This window comes from Molossus molossus, unplaced genomic scaffold (assembly GCF_014108415.1).
Source record: "Molossus molossus isolate mMolMol1 unplaced genomic scaffold, mMolMol1.p scaffold_m16_p_12, whole genome shotgun sequence".
Taxonomy (NCBI): Eukaryota; Metazoa; Chordata; class Mammalia; order Chiroptera; family Molossidae; genus Molossus; species Molossus molossus.
The window spans coordinates 81,851,161-81,868,407 of record NW_023425347.1 but is presented as its reverse complement, the minus strand read 5'-3'; the positions used below and the strand labels follow the sequence as shown (position 1 = coordinate 81,868,407).

General features: G+C 45.8%; 1 protein-coding gene across 1 annotated transcript; it reads right to left on the bottom strand.

Annotated features, from left to right (window-relative positions):
* Positions 1–227: 227 nt before the first annotated feature.
* On the bottom strand, positions 228–16,004 carry SYNC (syncoilin, intermediate filament protein). The gene is made up of 5 exons (XM_036256814.1): positions 15,914–16,004; positions 11,246–11,639; positions 10,160–11,002; positions 544–668; positions 228–369 (listed from the first exon to the last, which is right to left on the bottom strand). The coding sequence occupies exons 1-5, from the start codon at positions 15,964–15,966 to the stop codon at positions 228–230; spliced, it is 1,557 nt and encodes a 518-aa protein (XP_036112707.1). The 5' UTR covers positions 15,967–16,004.
* Between the last annotated feature and the right edge of the window lie 1,243 nt (positions 16,005–17,247).

Here is a 17,247-nt window from a genome sequence, read left to right as displayed (position 1 = left end):
TGTGAATTTGTATCCAAGCTGTAAGATTAACTAGGAAATTAGAAGTAAAATAAATGTATGGGCATCTAATATACACTTGACAGACCTTTTTTATCCAAGAGAATCTAAAACTTGAAGAATGAGAGCATATAGGTATATAGAGAAATTAATGGATGGGTGTGTTTCTTGTTTCACATACTAAGCAATAATCCTGTCCTTCAACCTGTAAACAACACACTTTTCAGCTTTTAAGTCATTAGTATTGTTAAGAAAGCAACAATGCAAACACCACTCTTGTAACCACAAGGATCACCTTGAGACTGTGTCTCGATTCCACCTGCCTGAGAAGTGGGAGCATTAGCCTGTTCCGGGCTCTTAGGTAACTTAGCCCTTTAAGAAGAAGGGAAAAAAAGCCATTTTCCATCTGTCAATAGATGAAATTATTTCCCAGATCATTTTTTTCCCCACTGTTCAGTGAAATTTCCCTTGAGCAACATCTACCCCCCACCACCACAATCCTTTCAGCCAGTGTTAGTTGAGATTTAGGTAGTAACAAAAACTAACTTGTAAGTTGAGAGCTCTTCAGCAAGGCTGATCCTTAACTGCTCCATCTCTTTGTTCTTCTGTTGCTGTAGTTGCACCCCACTTCTTAACTGCCTCTGTCGTTCCTCCATTTTCTCCATCTCTTCCTGCATGAAGAGAGCCAAGAGTATATCTTATGAGCCAAACCATAAAAATTTTACATTGTCCATTATAGTTTACAAGGCACTTTCTTGTATATTGTTTAATCTTCATAGAAGTATTGAGGTTGAAACAGATTCAAGAGGTTGTGTTTAATAAAGTGATACTCCATTTGAAGATGGTGACCTGAAAGGAGTCTTGTCTGTTAACCACAGCTTCTTAATAGAACTCTGCAATGGGCAGACAGGTACTAAGAGTGACTTCTGTTTTCACAATTTTAAGAATTGTTGGGGAGGATTTTGATCCTCTACTTGGTGAGCTGAGAATTTTATAGACCTGTTGCTCTATGTGCAAGTTTGTCTCCATTAAGACTGAATTAGTTTAAAAATATTAAGTTGGAAAAAGATGCTATACTCTGGGGGCCCTCAGGAACTTTCAGATAACTCTTTGTTTCCTATTCTGCCAACACCAGGCAGGATGCATTCCTCAGGTTAATGCCTGAGGAATGAGGTAAGGAGGATGTCAGCAAATCACTCTGGTGTTAGTTGCTAGCTGGCACGGATCCTTAGGAATCATGAAGGAGTTAGGAAAAAGTTGAAATTCGAAGACATTTTAAAAGGGGCAATGACTTCTCAAATTTGGAAGAACAGTAAGTTAGGAATCCCGTTTTGGTACATGCTATTATTAGAAGGATCTAAATAATTTGTTCTCTGAGTCATTCTTGATATACCTGTGGCACATCAATCTGCAATGGTTGATACTCTGGCTGAATCTCAGCTTACATAAACATTATCAAAAGGCCTTTTTTAGTACCCAGCCATGCTTTGGCACCACACAGAGATTCAGCCTTAACATGTAAGTGTGTCATCTGAAGGAAGCATCTGCATACCTCTGTGACCCGATTTCCCAAATCCCACTAGCAAACCTGTTTTTGACGAGGCACGAAATGTACATGCTTGAGCCTGGCTGGTGTGGCTCAGTGGTTGAGCGTTGACCAGTGCACCAAGAGGACGCCAGTTTGATTCCTGGTTAGGGCACATGCCCAGGTTGTGGGACAAATCCCCAGTGTGGGCATGCAGGAGGCAGCCAATCAATGTTTCTTTCTCTCCTTCTCCCTTCCCGTCTCTAGAATCAATAAGGGGTGGGGGAGTACATGCTTGAGAAGGCAGTGTGCACCATCAGTGCTCTAATAGGAACAGTGTCTCAGAGTGAAGGATGTATTGCTACAGTGACTGACATTAAGAACAATCTCCATCCTCTCTCTCCCATTTTTGGGGGGAGGCAACCTAATTTTTGGTGGCCTTGTTTTGACAAGGTTTAAGAGGGGAAGAAAGCAATCTCCAGTCTTAATCCTATGGAGCACCACTAGATTAACTTTCTAAAAACTGCTTTATGTCATTCTTTCAGAAGCTTCCCACTTTCTTTAGTCTGGCCTTCAGATGCCTTCCAGTTTGATCCGTACCTCTAACTAGAACCTCCATTACTCTTTCATATGAATATTTTTCCCTAGCTTGCACTGTCTGATATGGAAGTCACTAGCCGCATGTTGCTATTGAGTATGGTTTGTCCAAATTGAAATGTGCTATAAGTATAAGACTTGACACAAAAATAAAATACAGTCGGCCCTCATTTATCGCAGTTAATCAGTTCCAGACTCTACTGTGATAAATGAATTACCACAAAGTAGGATTTTTTATTTATACAGCCGTACCTCGCCACTTCGTGCTTGACGTTCACGGCTTCACTCTGTCAAAGTTTTTTCAAATATTTGAAAAACCACAATAGAGCGAAGCCTCGAATGTCAAAGCGCGAAGTGGCAAGGGATGACTGTGCCTCAAATTTTGATATCGATTACATGTTGAAATTATAATATTTTTATATGCTGGGTTACATAAAATATTAATTTTCTCCTGGTTTTTTTTGCATTTTTAAGTGTGGGCACTAGAAATTTTAAATGGCATCTGTGTCTTACGTGAGACTTGTATTTGACAGTGCTGCTGTAGCCTGACCAACTCAGATCTCTGCCTTTGCTCCTGCCACTTGTGTCACTTAGACAGCATCTGTTGATTTTGCTATTTATCTTTTAAATTTGTGTCTAACTCCCTATCAGATTGTAGGTTCCTGGTTCTTAGCACCCTACACATAATGCTTGTTGATGTGAAACTTGTAGATAGTAAGCATATTCTATATTTCAGTGTTAGTAACCTACCAATTTCCAGTTAAAAACAGATCATTCTCAGCAAATTCTTCACCGCACCCACTGTAGCCAGTTACTAAGTCTTACCCATTTTACTACACATATCTCACATTATGTCTCCCCCATAAGGTCTAAGTTGTCTTTCAGGCTTTTTCTTTTTTTTTTTTTCAGACAGAGTGGGAAGGAGAGGGCGGGGAAGAGAGAGAGAGAAACATCGACATGAGAGAGACACATCAAGTGGTCGCCACCTGCACAACCCCAGCCAAGGCCAGGGACAAACTGCAACCGAGGTACACGCTCCTAGCAGGAACTGAACCTGGGACTCTCTGGTCCATGGGCCAACGCCGCTGAGCCAAACTGGCCAGGGCTCTTTCGGGCTTTTTTAATCCACCTACCACACTTCCACTTAAGAGTATATACCTAGCCCTGGCCAGTTTGGCTCAGCAGTTAGAACATCAGCCTGTGGTCCAGAGAGACCTGGGTTCGGTTCCTGCTAAGGGCACATACCTGAGTTGCAGTTTGTCCCCTGGTTGGGTCATGTGGATGGCAACCACTCAATGTGTCCCTTTCACATCGATGTTTCTCTCTCTCTCTCTCCCTCCCACTCTATCTGAACAAAATACCGAAAAATGTTCTCAGGTGAGGATTAAAAAAAATGATAATAAGAGTACATACCTAGCCCGGCTGGTGTGGTTCAGTGGTTGCACCAAGAAGTTGCCAGTTTGGTTCCAAGCCAGGCCACATGCCCAGGTTGTGGGCCTAATTTCCAGTGGGGGGTTTTGCAGGAGGCAGCCAATCAGTGTTCTCTCTCATCTATGTTTCTTCTCTCTCCCTCTCCCTTCCTGTCTCTCTAAAATCAATAAAGAAAAAAAAGTACATACCTATGTGCCAGGCCAGTGTGGCTCAGTGGATTGAGCATCGTCCCATGGACTGAGAGGTCCTAGTTCGATTTCTGGTCAGGCACATACCCACTTTGCGGGCTTGATCCCCAGTCGGGGACATGTAGGAGACAGTTGATTGATGTATCTCTCTCTCATTGATATTTCTCTCTCTCACCTTCCTCTCTCTAAAAAAAAAAATCAGTAACATTTTTTAAAAAGTACATGCCCTATGTGCCAGGCACCATTACAAATGCTTTACAAATATTAACTGGTTCATTCCTTGCAAAAGTCCTAAGATGTATATTACATGTGAGGGAGCAGAGCCGCATGGACTAAGTAATTTATCCAAAGTTTTCCAGTTAGGAAGTGGTAGAACCAGAACTTGCCATTGGCTTGGAGCTCGTATTCTTAATGCTTTTTTGCCTACATATACATGGGCTCTTTAGTGATCTTTAAACTATTTCCCGTGAAACACCAGGAAGAAGCCAAAATATATCGTTGCCACTCTAATTAGAAAGCTCTACTTTGCCTGTTTTATATATTGGAATTCCATATAAAATTCTGTTCTGTGGAAAGGGTCTGTGGCTTTGGAGAAAACCTCTTTTTGAAAACTGCTTACCAAAGATTACATAAGTCCCTTTACATTCTGATCCCCATCTGCCTCTCCAGCCTCATCCCTCTACTCGCATTCCTTATGATCCAGCCACCCTCACTTTCTATAACATCTGTTTGTGTTTTCATGCTTTTGTATAAGCTGTTGCCTCTACTTGGAATGCCCTTTCTTTGTCTACCCCATGAATTAATTTATACAAACACCTTGTAATGGTTGACTATGGACTTGAGCTGGACTGCACAGGGTTATAGCCTTCCATCACATCCTAGCTGTATAACCGTGGACAAATGACTTCTCTGTCTCACCCGCTTTCTCATTCTTTACATGATGACAGTAATTCATACCTATCAGAGAAGCGAGGGTTAAATGAATTACCACATGTAAAGAACTTCAGGTATATGTCATGTACTAATCAATCCTCTTACAAAATTTCCAGGGCAGGGGTAATTATACCTGCTTCACTGGTACAATGCCTTAGTCCTATAACTATTATAGTGTTTATCACATTGAAGTCTATTATTTCATTGATTCTAAGGCTTTGACTTTTTTTATTTTTAATCTTCACCCGAGGATATTTTTCCATTTATCTTCAGATAGAGGGGGAGAAAGAGAGAGCGAAACATTGGTGTGAGAGAGACACATCGACTGGCTGCCTCCCACATGACCCTGACCAGGGCTAGGAATGAAACACAACTGAGGTACGTGCCCTTGACCAGAATCATCAACTCTTGGTCCTCGGGCCAACGCTAACCACAGATCCAAACCAGCCAAGGCAAAGGCTTGTGACATTCGAACAGATCAGAATGCATCTTAGAAACAAGTGTCTTAGCCCTGGTCTCTTTGGCTCAGTGGTTAGAGTGTTGGCCCAAGGACTGAAAAGTCTCAGGTTCAATTCCTGGTCAAGAGCACAAACCTCCAGTTGCGGGTTCAATCCTGGTCCCGTGTGGGAGGCAGCCGATTGATGTTTCTCTCTCTCTCCCTTCCCCTCCTCCCAGTCTATCTAAAAAATCAATGGAAAAATACCCTCGGGTGAGGATTTTTTTAAAAAGTCTTAGTTTTATGAAATATGTTCATTTTTGTATCTGGTATCCTTCCTGGACTGTAAACTGTTGGAATGCAGGAACTACTCCCCATTTTTCATTTCTTTTGTCGGCACATAGCTAGCTCACTGCCTGGCACATAGTAAGTAGGCACTTAGATAGTATCTGTTGAATGAACAGATGAAAGAGGCAGTGTTTACAATTTTAAGAGTGAAGTGTACCTTAGAAAAGTAATCAGGTGCCATAAATGACCTTTGGCAAACAGTTTAGGAAGCCATTTCAGAAAGATTAGCTCCTTCAGACCTTGATTCCTACTTTAATTATGGTAAAGCATTGGGAGACACTCATTAAGAATGTTTTCAGTCCTGGCCAGTTTGGCTCAGCGGTTAGAGCGTTGGCCTGCGGTCCGGAGAGACCCGGGTTCGGTTCCCTCTAGGGGCATGTACCTCGGTTGCAGTTTGTCCCCGGCCCTGGTTGGTCGTGCGGGTGGCAGCCACTCGATGTGCCCCTTTCGCATCCATGTTTCTCTCTCTCTCTTCCTCTCTCTCCCTCCCACTCTATCTGTACAAAAAATGGAAGAATGTCCTCGGGTGAGGATAAAAAATAAAAAAAATAAAAATAAATAAAAAGAATGTTTTCAGCCGACCAGTTTGGCTCAGCGGTTGAGCGTTGGCCTGCGGACCAAAGAGTCCCGGGTTCGGTTCCGGCTAGGGGCATGTACCACAAAAAAAATAGTGTTTTTCATAGAATGATCTTTGGAAAGTTTCAGAATCAACAAATCAAAATAAATCCTGTGATGGCCCTGGCTGGTTTTGCTCAGCGGTTAGAGCGTAGGCCTGCGGTCCTGAGAGACCCGGATTCGGTTCCCACTAAGGGCACGTACCTCGGTTGCAGTTTGTCCCCGGCCCTGGTCGGTTGTGCGGGTGGCAGCCACTCGATGTGTTCCTTTCACATCGATGTTTCTCTCTCTCTCTCTCTGTTCCTCTCTCTCCCTCCCACTCTACCTGAACAAAAAATGGAAAAATGTCCTCAGGTGAGGATAAAAAATAATAATAATAATAAAAATAAATAAATCCTGTGATGAAAATCACAGGGGAGAAAAATTCTACAACTCTAGTACTGTGTTAGAAAACAAATCCAGAGAATTCCCTGTTTACGGTACCACCATCCTAGTTAGCCTTGCCTGAAATCTCAGCATCCTCTCTGACTTCTCACCTCTCTGCCCCATTCAGTCAATGGCCAAGTTTCTTCCACATTTGTTCTTGCATCCATCCTCTTCCTTTATTCCCACTTATCATTGTTTCCTCTTACCTGCAGTAGCTTCCTAATTGATCTCCCTTGCCTCTGGGTCTCTAGCCCGTTTTACACACTTAAGCCAGTACTTTTTCTAAAATAGAGGGACAATCATATTAAATACTTCTATGTTTTTTATTTTTTAATTAAATTTATTGGGATATCATTGATTAAATACCTTTAATGATGCAACTGACTACTAAATAAAGTTTGGACTTATTTTTGGATTTCTAAGTCCAATGTGATCTTTCCCCAACCTACCTTTACAGTTAATTTACCTTCCAGTTTTCCACCTTTCACATGCAGCCAAGTTACTAATTATATTTTGGATATATTAGGCTAAATAAAATATATTAAAATTACCTTCATCTATTTCTCTTTTGTAATGTGGGTTTTAGAAAATTATATATATATAGCTTGCCTTATATTTCTTTTGTACAGCACTGGTCTAGATACCTAGTTCAAATAACACACTCTTTTTCCATGAAGAGTTCTCTGATTTAACCCGTGGCTAAAAGTAATCTCATTTTTCCATAGCACCTCCCCCCCTTTTTTTTATGCTTTTATTGATTTTTTAGAGAGAGAGGAAGGGAAAGAAACAAACACCAAAGTGAGAGAGCTACAGGGATCAGCGGCCTCCTGCACACCCCTTACTGGGGCTGGAGTCCAAAACCCAGGCGTGTGCCCTCACCCAGAATCTAATTGGGACTTCTCAGTCCATGGGATGACACTTAGTCCACTGAGCCACACTGGCCAGGCTTCCATAGCACTCTTACCTGCACCTCTCTTAAATCACACATTACTTTCTACCCTGGGTTACAATTAACGTAATGTCTGAGTATAAGCTATTAAAATAGGTGCCCTTTCACTAGATTGTAAACCAATAAAAAAGCGACGGAAGGGTTGAGGATACTACACATATGCGTAGTTTGAAAACATTCAATGTTATGACCAAAACACCCTACTCTTTATAATAAAAGCTACAGAAAGCTTGACATAATATTGAGTGAAGTGAGTGCAACCATTTTTAACAAAGGACATGTTCCCTTAAGTATGTATCAGTGTTTGAGAGGGAATAGAATGTTTAAGTGTATTCAAAGGAATGTGTTTCAGAAGACAAACTGTGACTCAGTGCTTGAGCGTGAACCCATGCACCAAGAGGTCACTGATTCAATTCCCCATCAGGGCACATGACCAAATTATGCGCCCAATCCCCAGTGTGAGGCATGCAGGAGGCGGCCAGTCGATGTTCTCTCTCATCGATGTTTCTTTCTCCCTCTCCCTTTTTCTCTTTAAAATCAATAAAGAAAAAGGGGGGGGGGGCACCACACTATAGTCTTCCCATAGTGCCCAGCAGCACTTAAATCAACATTTAACCGATGTGAACTCAGCCCAAGTGGCAGAGATAAGTAAAACACTCCCTACCTTATAAAAGCTCACAGCCTGTGGGAGAGACATTGCTTACTCACCAATATCTATATCCCACTGTTTCATAAAGGGATTAGAACCAGCCCACACTTAACCAGAAATAACTTGAAAGTAAGTGAAATGGTGACAAATGCACAAAAAAGGAAAATGAGAAATGGAGATTTATAGATTTCATACAAGTTTTAAGACTGGAAAATTTCAAGGCAGAGATCAGATAAATGGGACCTGAGGTTGCATATAGGAAGAAGGGAAAGAATTCCCACGTGCCTTGTTTTCCTCGTTCTCTGTAAGCCTAGGTATGACTCAGAATTGGGAAATTGTGCCATGGAAAGAAAACGTATATTGGGGTTGGTCAGACCAGGGTTCAAATTACTCTGACTTACTGAGCCTCAGTTTCCCCTATAAAAGAAAAGGACTTGGCCCTAGCCGATTTGGCTCAGCGGTTAGAGCATTGACCTGTGGTCCAGAGAGACCCGGGTTCGGTTCCGCTAAGGGCACGTACCTCGGTTGCAGTTTGTCCCCGGCCCTGGTTGGGTCGTGCAGGTGGCAACCACTCGATGTGTTCCTTTCACATCGATGTTTCTCTCTCTCTCTCTCTCTCTCCCTCCCACTCTATCTGAACAAAAAATGGAAAAATGTCCTTGGGTGAGGATAAAAACAAATAAATAAAAATAAAAACAAATAATACCCTTTAAATCTGTTCCCCAATAAATCCAATTTAAAAAAAAAAAAAGAAAAGGACTTGGGGGCCCTGGTTGGTATGGCTCAGTTGGTTGGGCATTGTCCTGTGCACCAGGAATTTGCTGGGGTGAAGGGAACATGCCTGGGTTTTGGGGCTCAATCCCTAGTGAGGGTTGTGCAGGAAGTAGCCAATCCATGTTGCACTCTCATATCAATGTTTCTGTCCCCCTTCCGTCCTCTCTAAAAATCAATGTACTACTCTTTTTTTTTTTAATCCTCACTCGAGTACATTTTTTCCATATTTTGTTCAGATAGAGTGGGAGGGAGAGAGAAAGAGAAACATCGACGTGAAAGGGACACATAGAGTGGTTGCCACCTGCACAACCCAACCAGGGCCGGGGACAAACTGCAACCGAGGTACATGCTCTTAGCGGGAACTGAACCCAGGTCTCTGGACCGCAGGCCAACGCTCTAGCTGCTGAGCCAAACCGGCCAGGGTGTACTACTCTTTTTTTTAAAATATGGACTTGGGGGATTAATGAGAGAATCAAATGAGCCCTGGCCAGTTTGGCTCAGCGGTTAGAGCATCAGCCTGCAGTCCAGAGAGACCCGGGTTCGGTTCCCACTAAGGGCACGTACCTCGGTTGCAGTTTGTCCCCGGCCCTGGTTGGGTCGTGCGGGTGGCAACCACTTGATGTGTCCCTTTCACATCGATGTTTCTCTCTCCTCCCACTCTATCTGAACAAAAAATTAAAAAAAAGAGAGAGAGAGATAATTGGTGTAAAAGTGTAACTAAGAATTCAGATCATTTTCAGCTCGTAGCACAGGCCTGATTGCGTGAAATGAAGAATGCAGTAAACATGAGAATGGCCCTGGCCAGTTTGGCTCAGCGGTTGAGCGTTGGCCCGCGGACCAGAGAGTCCCGGGTTCAGTTCCCACTAGGGGCATGTACCACCAAAAAATAAAGATGATAATGAATGGCCCTAAAGAATAAGTTGTTCACCCTGGCCAGTTTGGCTCAGTGGTTAGAGCATCAGCCTGCAGTTCAGAGAGACCCGGGTTCAGTTCCCACTAAGGGCATGTACCTCATTTGCAGTTTGTCCTCAGTCCTGGTTGGTCGTGCGGGTGGCAGCCACTCGATGTGTCCCTTTCACATTAATGTTTCTCTCTCTTCCTCTCTCCTTCCCATTCTATCTGAACAAAAAAAATTGGAAAAATGTTCTCGGGTGAGGATTAAAAAAAAAAAGAATAAGTTGTTCTTCCTATATAAGACAGTGTCCTTCAGCCCAAAAGATACTTGACTCTCATCGCCTTTTCCTTCCCCAGTCTAAAAGACCGAAATTCCTTTCATGCCAGATGGGCCTACCTTGTACTGCTGCAACTCCTCATCGCGTTTTTGCCTCACAAGTGTGATCTGGTCCTCCAGGTTCCTGTTTAGCAGGTGGAGCTGCTGGGCCTCTGCTTGCAGGGGCCTCAGAGCCTCCTTCATCTCCTGGATCTCCGCCTGGGTTTTCTGCAGGGCTTTGGCAGCAGCTTCTTTCCTCTCTAGGAGCCGCAGCAGCTGAGGCTCATACTCCTCCTCCAGGCCCTGGCGGCTCTCTGCCATGAGGTTCTCAAACTGGGCAGAGAGCCTCCGGCTCTCCTGCAGGAATTGCCCATCCCTCTGACTTGGAGGTGCTTCTAGTTGTTGCTGTAACTGCTCCTTCTGCTTCTGATAGGCATCCCGGAGCTGGGCCAGTTCCTCCGAGAGCTGGGCTGCCCGTGCAGTCAGTACTTCCCGGAAATCAGCAAACTGGGCCACGTCCTGCTGGCGGCACTCCAGCTGGTATTGGTAGGCCACACATTCCTTCGTCACCTTGAACAGCTTCTGTTTGACCAACCGGATCTCCTCTCTTAGCCCATCCCTCTCCAGCTCTGCTTGAGCTTGCAGTTTGTAGGCAGCCAGGATGTCTTGATGGACTTGTTGCACCTCCTGGAGAGCTGGTTCCCGGAGCAACACAAGTTCATGGATGAGCTGATCCCTCTCCTCTTCAAGCTGAGCCACAGCTTGGACACATTCCTGGAAACGCCCCTCAAGCAATTCCAGGTCCTCTATGCTCAGGCTGTCATCCGTGCTGGGACTAGGCCCAGCTCTGAGGCTCTCCTCAGAGTTAGGTTTCTCCTCATTTGTCACCATCTCTCCCCCATAAGCCATCTGCTTGGGGCTAGTCTTTTCTGGCTTCACAGGCTCCTCCACACACACTGTCTCCTCCGGCTTCACGGGCTCTTCCACACACACTGTCTCCTCCGGCTTCACGGGCTCCTCCACACACACTGTCTCCTCCGGCTTCACGGGCTCCTCCACGCACAGTGTCTCCTCCGGCTTCACGGGCTCCTCCACGCACAGTGTCTCCTCCGGCTTCACGGGCTCCTCCACGCACAGTGTCTCCTCCGGCTTCACGGGCTCCTCCACGCACAGTGTCTCCTCCGGCTTCACGGGCTCCTCCACGCACAGTGTCTCCTCCGGCTTCACGGGCTCCTCCACGCACAGTGTCTCCTCCGGCTTCACGGGCTCCTCCACGCACAGTGTCTCCTCCGGCTTCACGGGCTCCTCCACGCACAGTGTCTCCTCCGGCTTCACGGGCTCCTCCACGCACAGTGTCTCCTCCGGCTTCACGGGCTCCTCCACGCACAGTGTCTCCTCTGGCTTCTCAGTCTCTTCCACATACAGTGTGTCATCAAAGTCATCTGTGTCCCCCAGGTAGAGAATGTCCTCTAAATTCAAGGTCCCCTCCAAACATAGAGTATCATCCAGGGATTCAGAGTGCGCCTCCTCTTGAAAAGAATTGGCCTCTGCTCTTGTTTCCCTGCAAGAGAAATGACCTAAAGTGAGAAGGGCAGCCATGATCCCAGGATGGTTCGTGACTGGAGCCACAGACCTAGATTATATCAGGTTCTCGCATCTCAGCACTTGTCTGCTTCCTTCCCTCCACTGATCTATCCCCACGCAGCCCATTACTTAGATCCCCTGACAACATAACCAAGATGTCAATGTCTAGTCTCTGCTTACATACCTTCAAGGACAGGAAACACACACCTGAGCCACTACTATTTGTTTCATTACCATAAAATTCTAATGTTGAGGTAAAACCTTCCCTGCAGTTTATACTTGGAATTGATTCTTCTTTCTAGAATCAGGCAAATCTAACTTCTTTTCCATATAAGTTCTCTAAACACTTGAAGAGAACTAACTTGTCATTCAGTTATTCCATGAATGCCAAGGCTTCCAGTGCCCTCCTCATTTGGGTCACTTCTTTCTGACCAGGTTCCAAGTTGTCACTGTCCCTTGGGGATGGGTATTGGAGCAATACCAGGTATTTTCTGAGCACTAAACTGATGCAGTCAAGATTCCCTCAGCATATAGGGCAGCTCCATCATACTCATGACAAATGCTGAGTTTGACTAAAACCCTTAAGGCTTTTCCACAGCAAGTGCTTTTAAACCACATCTCTTGTTCCTGTAAAATGTCAATCATCTTGTTAGAATTGGTCCATCCTTCTAGCCTATAGGCTCTTAAATACAGATTCTGTGTGGTACATATATACAATGGAATACTATGCAACTGTAAGAAAGAAAAATCTTTTATCCTTTGAGACAACATGGAGGGACCTCAAGAGTATTATGCTAAGCAAAATAAGCCAATCAGAGAAAGACAAATACCACATGAACTCACTTATTTGTGGAATACAATGAACAAGGTGGGCTGATGAACGAAATAGACCCAGAGACAGGAGTATGGTTCAGACTTACAAACCTCAGAGTAGGGGGGCAAGGGGGATGGATGAGATGAGCCAAATAACTTATATGCATATATGCATAACCAATGGTCATAGACCACAATGCTAAGGAGTTGGGGGGGCAGGATGGGGAGGATGGGGGTCTAGGGGGAAAAAAGGAGAAACATCTGTAACAATAAATTAATAAAAATTGGGAAAATTAATTAATTTTTAAAAATACAGATTCTGTGATTCTAACAAATGAGCCCTGTAATCCAGGTGCCCATTGTCCAATCAGTTCCTGTCAAGAAATGCTCCCCTGCTGCTTTGGCCCTCAAGTGGTTTTGATCTTTCTTGTTTCAAATGCATCTATCTTACCTACCTTGGACCTCTAAGCAGTTCTTTGGAAATATAAAATACCATGTAAATAATAATTATAGAGGTCTTTATGTCTTATGTGTGCCAGAACCTATTCTAAATGCTTTATGTATGTCAACTCATTTAATCCTCATAACAATTATATGAGGTAGTACATTTATCCCCATTTTACAGATCAGGAAACAGGTTAAAAGAGATTAAGTCATTTGCTCAAGGAAACTCAGATATTTAATGTACATCAGTTATAAAACAGACTAAATTTGCCTGTAGCTTGCAAGAAACAGTTTTTTAGACATGAAGTATAAATAAAAAGCCCCAAATATTAAATAATTTGATTGATCTGTCTTGAAAAAAACTACTTGTGTCCAGGTTTTAAGATCTATATCTTAACTCCCAAGTGCCCAGTAAAGATTATGTTTACTCTAAATCATCCTGTACTCTGTCTTCTCTAACACCCTGGGAATCTCTGGCTGCCCTTTGTTTTCTCACATTAACTCTCTGGAAAGTACAAAAGTATAGCTTCATCAGACCCCAGACGTCATTGGCCTCCTCCAACCTACCACCCACACCAAAATCTAAAGTTTGAAGACAACTGCAACAGTTACCTAGTCCATTCACATCACTTTACCAGAGAGGAAGTGTTTCTTAGACATCTTTCCCAGATGTTACTTTGCACCTCAAATTCAACTGCCCTAAATTAGTCTCCCCAAGCTTGCTGTACCTGTCTGTATTCTCCAGCTCAGAAAAACACATCAGCATACACCAGGTTGATGAGGCAAGAAGTCTTGAATCTCCCTCGCTGGACAGCCTACTTACAAGAAACTGACCTTTCTGTCTCCGGTCTCCATCCACTGCCAGGGCCCTAGTCCTTGTCATCTCTCACCTGCACATTTGTACCAGCCTTCCAACAGGCCTTCCTTCTCATCCTAGTCTATGCTCTACAACCCCACAGCTGGCTATAGTATAAAGCAAATCATGTTGCCCCACTTCACCCATAGATAGCCACTGCTTAGCAGAGATTCAAGGCCCTTAAAGACGTGGTCTCAACCTACCTTTTCAGCCTCATCTCACATTACTCCCCCATAGCCTACCCAATGCTTGGCAATCTGGAACATGGATTAACTTTTTATACCTAGTCCTAGCCCACAACGTCTAAAGGATCCAGCTGAGAAAATATAGCTCTTTATACACCACCCCACTAGGAAACAGTCCTGGAAAGGTAGAGCTCCTAGTGCCAGGAAGGATGCACCTGCTCAGCCAGCCAGAACCCACCCTGATCCTCAACAGACAGCAGAGAGCCCTCACATCACTTTCCTGCTGAGTCCTCCACCCTGGAATGACTTAACTGTGTTCAAGGCAGTATTCTACACATTTTACACCAATATTCATTTACACGATGCTTATCTATTATCCTCATTTTATTTTTTTATATTTTTTATGACATCAAGGGATCAAAAAGCAATGTCACTATGAACGCTTGGCCGCCTAGATGAGGAAACCAAAGCATAAACAGAGTAAAGAACTCACTCGAGGTTCCTTCAGGGCCAGAGCGCCTTTTGACCACCCTCCTCTTAGAATAGGCATGAGGTCTAAAAGAGGTAAAATTTGGAAGGCAGGTACTCTAGAGCTTAGCACAAGCATTCAGAATGTATTTGTATATGTTTGCCTAACATTTCTACTCATCATTCAAGCCCTGCTAAAGTCCATCTTTGTGAAGTATTTCCCAGACCACCCCCATTCTTGTGTTTTCAAGGAACATTGTATGCAGTTTATCTTTGCACTTAGTGCTTTGTATTATAGAAGTGCATGTGTCTGTTGCCCCTGACAGTCAATTTCCTAAGGACAAGTATAGTTCTCATGCTCTCTAGATCCCAGGGTGGGGCTCTGTAGAAGGAAGACAGGCAGAAACCTACTGAGATCCAAGGAGGAAACTTGCCCAAGGTCGAGTGGCAAAGCTGGAAGTAGAACCCAGGCCTCCTGACTTCAAAGTGGTGCTGTTACCACACACCATGTTGCCTGAGTCGCCCCACCCACAGTGCCAGACCTCGGTTGGATTCTGTCCTCACACAGCTGCCTCTTGTCTAAGAAGCTGGGGGTGGGAGGTAGATTATGGGAGGCCCATGGGCAAGGGAGACAGCTCAGCTGGGGCCCTGACCTCAGACTGCCTTGGGCTCCAAACAGCCTGCCTCTGCCACTCTTATCAGGGCTCTGGCTAGAAGTGTTCGTGACACTGCAGGCATGAGTTGGTGTGTGTGTGGCTGTAGCTGTATGCCAGGCAGTACAGGTGAGTGTATGTGTAAGACTGTTCAGCTTTGTGCTGAGTGTGACAGTGAAGGGATGTCAGGTGTATGTATTTGCACCTCCACCTCTTGGTGCATTGGGAAGTCCAGGGCTACAGTCTGACCTGGGGCAGAAATACTCCCTGCTTACCCCAGATCCTCAGCCACAGGTCCCTGCCCCCTATCCTGTGGTAAGCTGACAGTGTGGACGGATGCTGGAGGGCCTCCACTCAAGGGCCCTCCTGCTGGTCTGGGATAGTAGACCCTGTCCCCGCTTTCCTGCCCCAGACAGCAGAGAACAAGCTGCCTGAACAGACTCTTAACTCCAAGCTGGCAGATGCCCAACCTTGCACCAAGTGTCTTCCACACAGCGAATTCAGCAACTGGAGGCCTCCATCTCCAGTTGTATTTGGGGTAAGGATTGAGAGAAACAGTAACTTCTTTGGCTACTATGGGCCAAATGGCATTTAACGGTTGAAAGGGTTAATTCTCACAGGGCTCATGGGAGGGGAGGGGGTATTATAAAAAGCCACAGACAAACGGAGGTGCCGGGACTCCCCCATCTCTCTTCCCTGGGTGGCTCCGCCCTTTGCCGCACCGCGGGCCCACTACCCCCTCAAGGCGAAAGGTGCTGGTGGGTGGGGGAAGGGAATCCATCCAGCCTCCCCTCCCCACAGAGGTGGCCACGCGGGCTCTGGACGATCCTACCTCGCGGCCTGGGTGGCGCCGTCCCCGCCGCGCCGGGGCTCCTGGCTGGCCATGGCTACGCGACCCCCGGCTGGGTGGCCGCGTTATTAATAGGCGGCCCAGCCGGCCGCCAGCTCCACGCCCGCTGCACTGACAGCTGCAGCCGACACCGGATCCCGGCCCCGGCGGGCGCGCCCACTTGGCCCGAGCTCCTGCTGGCGGGAGGAGGGAGCAGGCCACACGGCCAGAGGGCGGGGAGAAGCCGCCCCTTCTGGAATCAGCCAAGGGTGGGAGTGAGTGGGTGGGTGAGTGGGGGGCGTTATAGGCGTCTCCGAAACGAGCCAGCCTCAAGATCTTCCCGAACCTTCTTTCTCTCCACCCTTTCCCTCCAAGGGTCCCAGTTGCGGGCAATCAGGAGAGGAGGGTGGCTCTACAGCCCCAGGAGAGCACTTTCCCCGCCTGGCCGGTGGGGGAAAGGAGGCACGGTTTGGGGTGGGGGACTAAGAGGGACCAGCGTCCCCACCCTCTTGGGAATGTAGGCCGCAGTTGGGTGCCTTTCGGTCTCCACCTGCGCAAGGGAAGGAACGCGGCCCCGCAGCTGTCCTGGAGGACTGGAGGACGAGAGCTAACAAACCACACCACATGCATTTGGGGACAGTGGGGAGCCTGTGGTCAGGGTTAAGGAAGGACTGTGTAGCAGGAGTTTAAGCCTATAAGGTTGAGTCCATATTTAACACAGCTTTCAGCCTCCATGCTGCGCGAGGTTTTCTGGGGTCTCTCGTTTTGCTTCACTTGTCACCCCCACCCAGCCCTGCTTCTGTGCACTCCGAGGCATGCCCCTCCCCCAAGTCCTTAGCCCACCACTGTCAGGGTCAAACTTCCAACACTGAAGTCTTTCTCTTCCCCAGAGAAGCTGCCCATCCCTTCCCAGACCCGGGCCTCAGGCGTTCTCCCTTCTGATGCCTTTTTTCCACTTCACCCCTCTGTGTGGGGAGGTCTTTGACTCAATCGCTGAAGAATGCTATGCACTGTTACAAGCCTAGATTCTGGATGTGTGTTTAATTAAAGAGGCCTTGAGTGGGGTAATGGTGCGAATGTGTTGAATATATGTGGATTATGTGTTGGATCAATGTGCCCACTGCTAGCTGTATGGACACAACCTGGTTGTGTATGTGGAGTGCAGAGCAGGAGATTGTGGGATTGTGTGCCCATATGTGACTATTATGACTATGAGGCCTGCGTCTGTGTTCATTAATTCATGTATCTGAGTGTGCTGCCTGTGGCTGTATATTTATATATCTCTGTCTAATGCAAGGGGGTGGGAGATTAACACCCAAGGCAGCCAAATACACCCT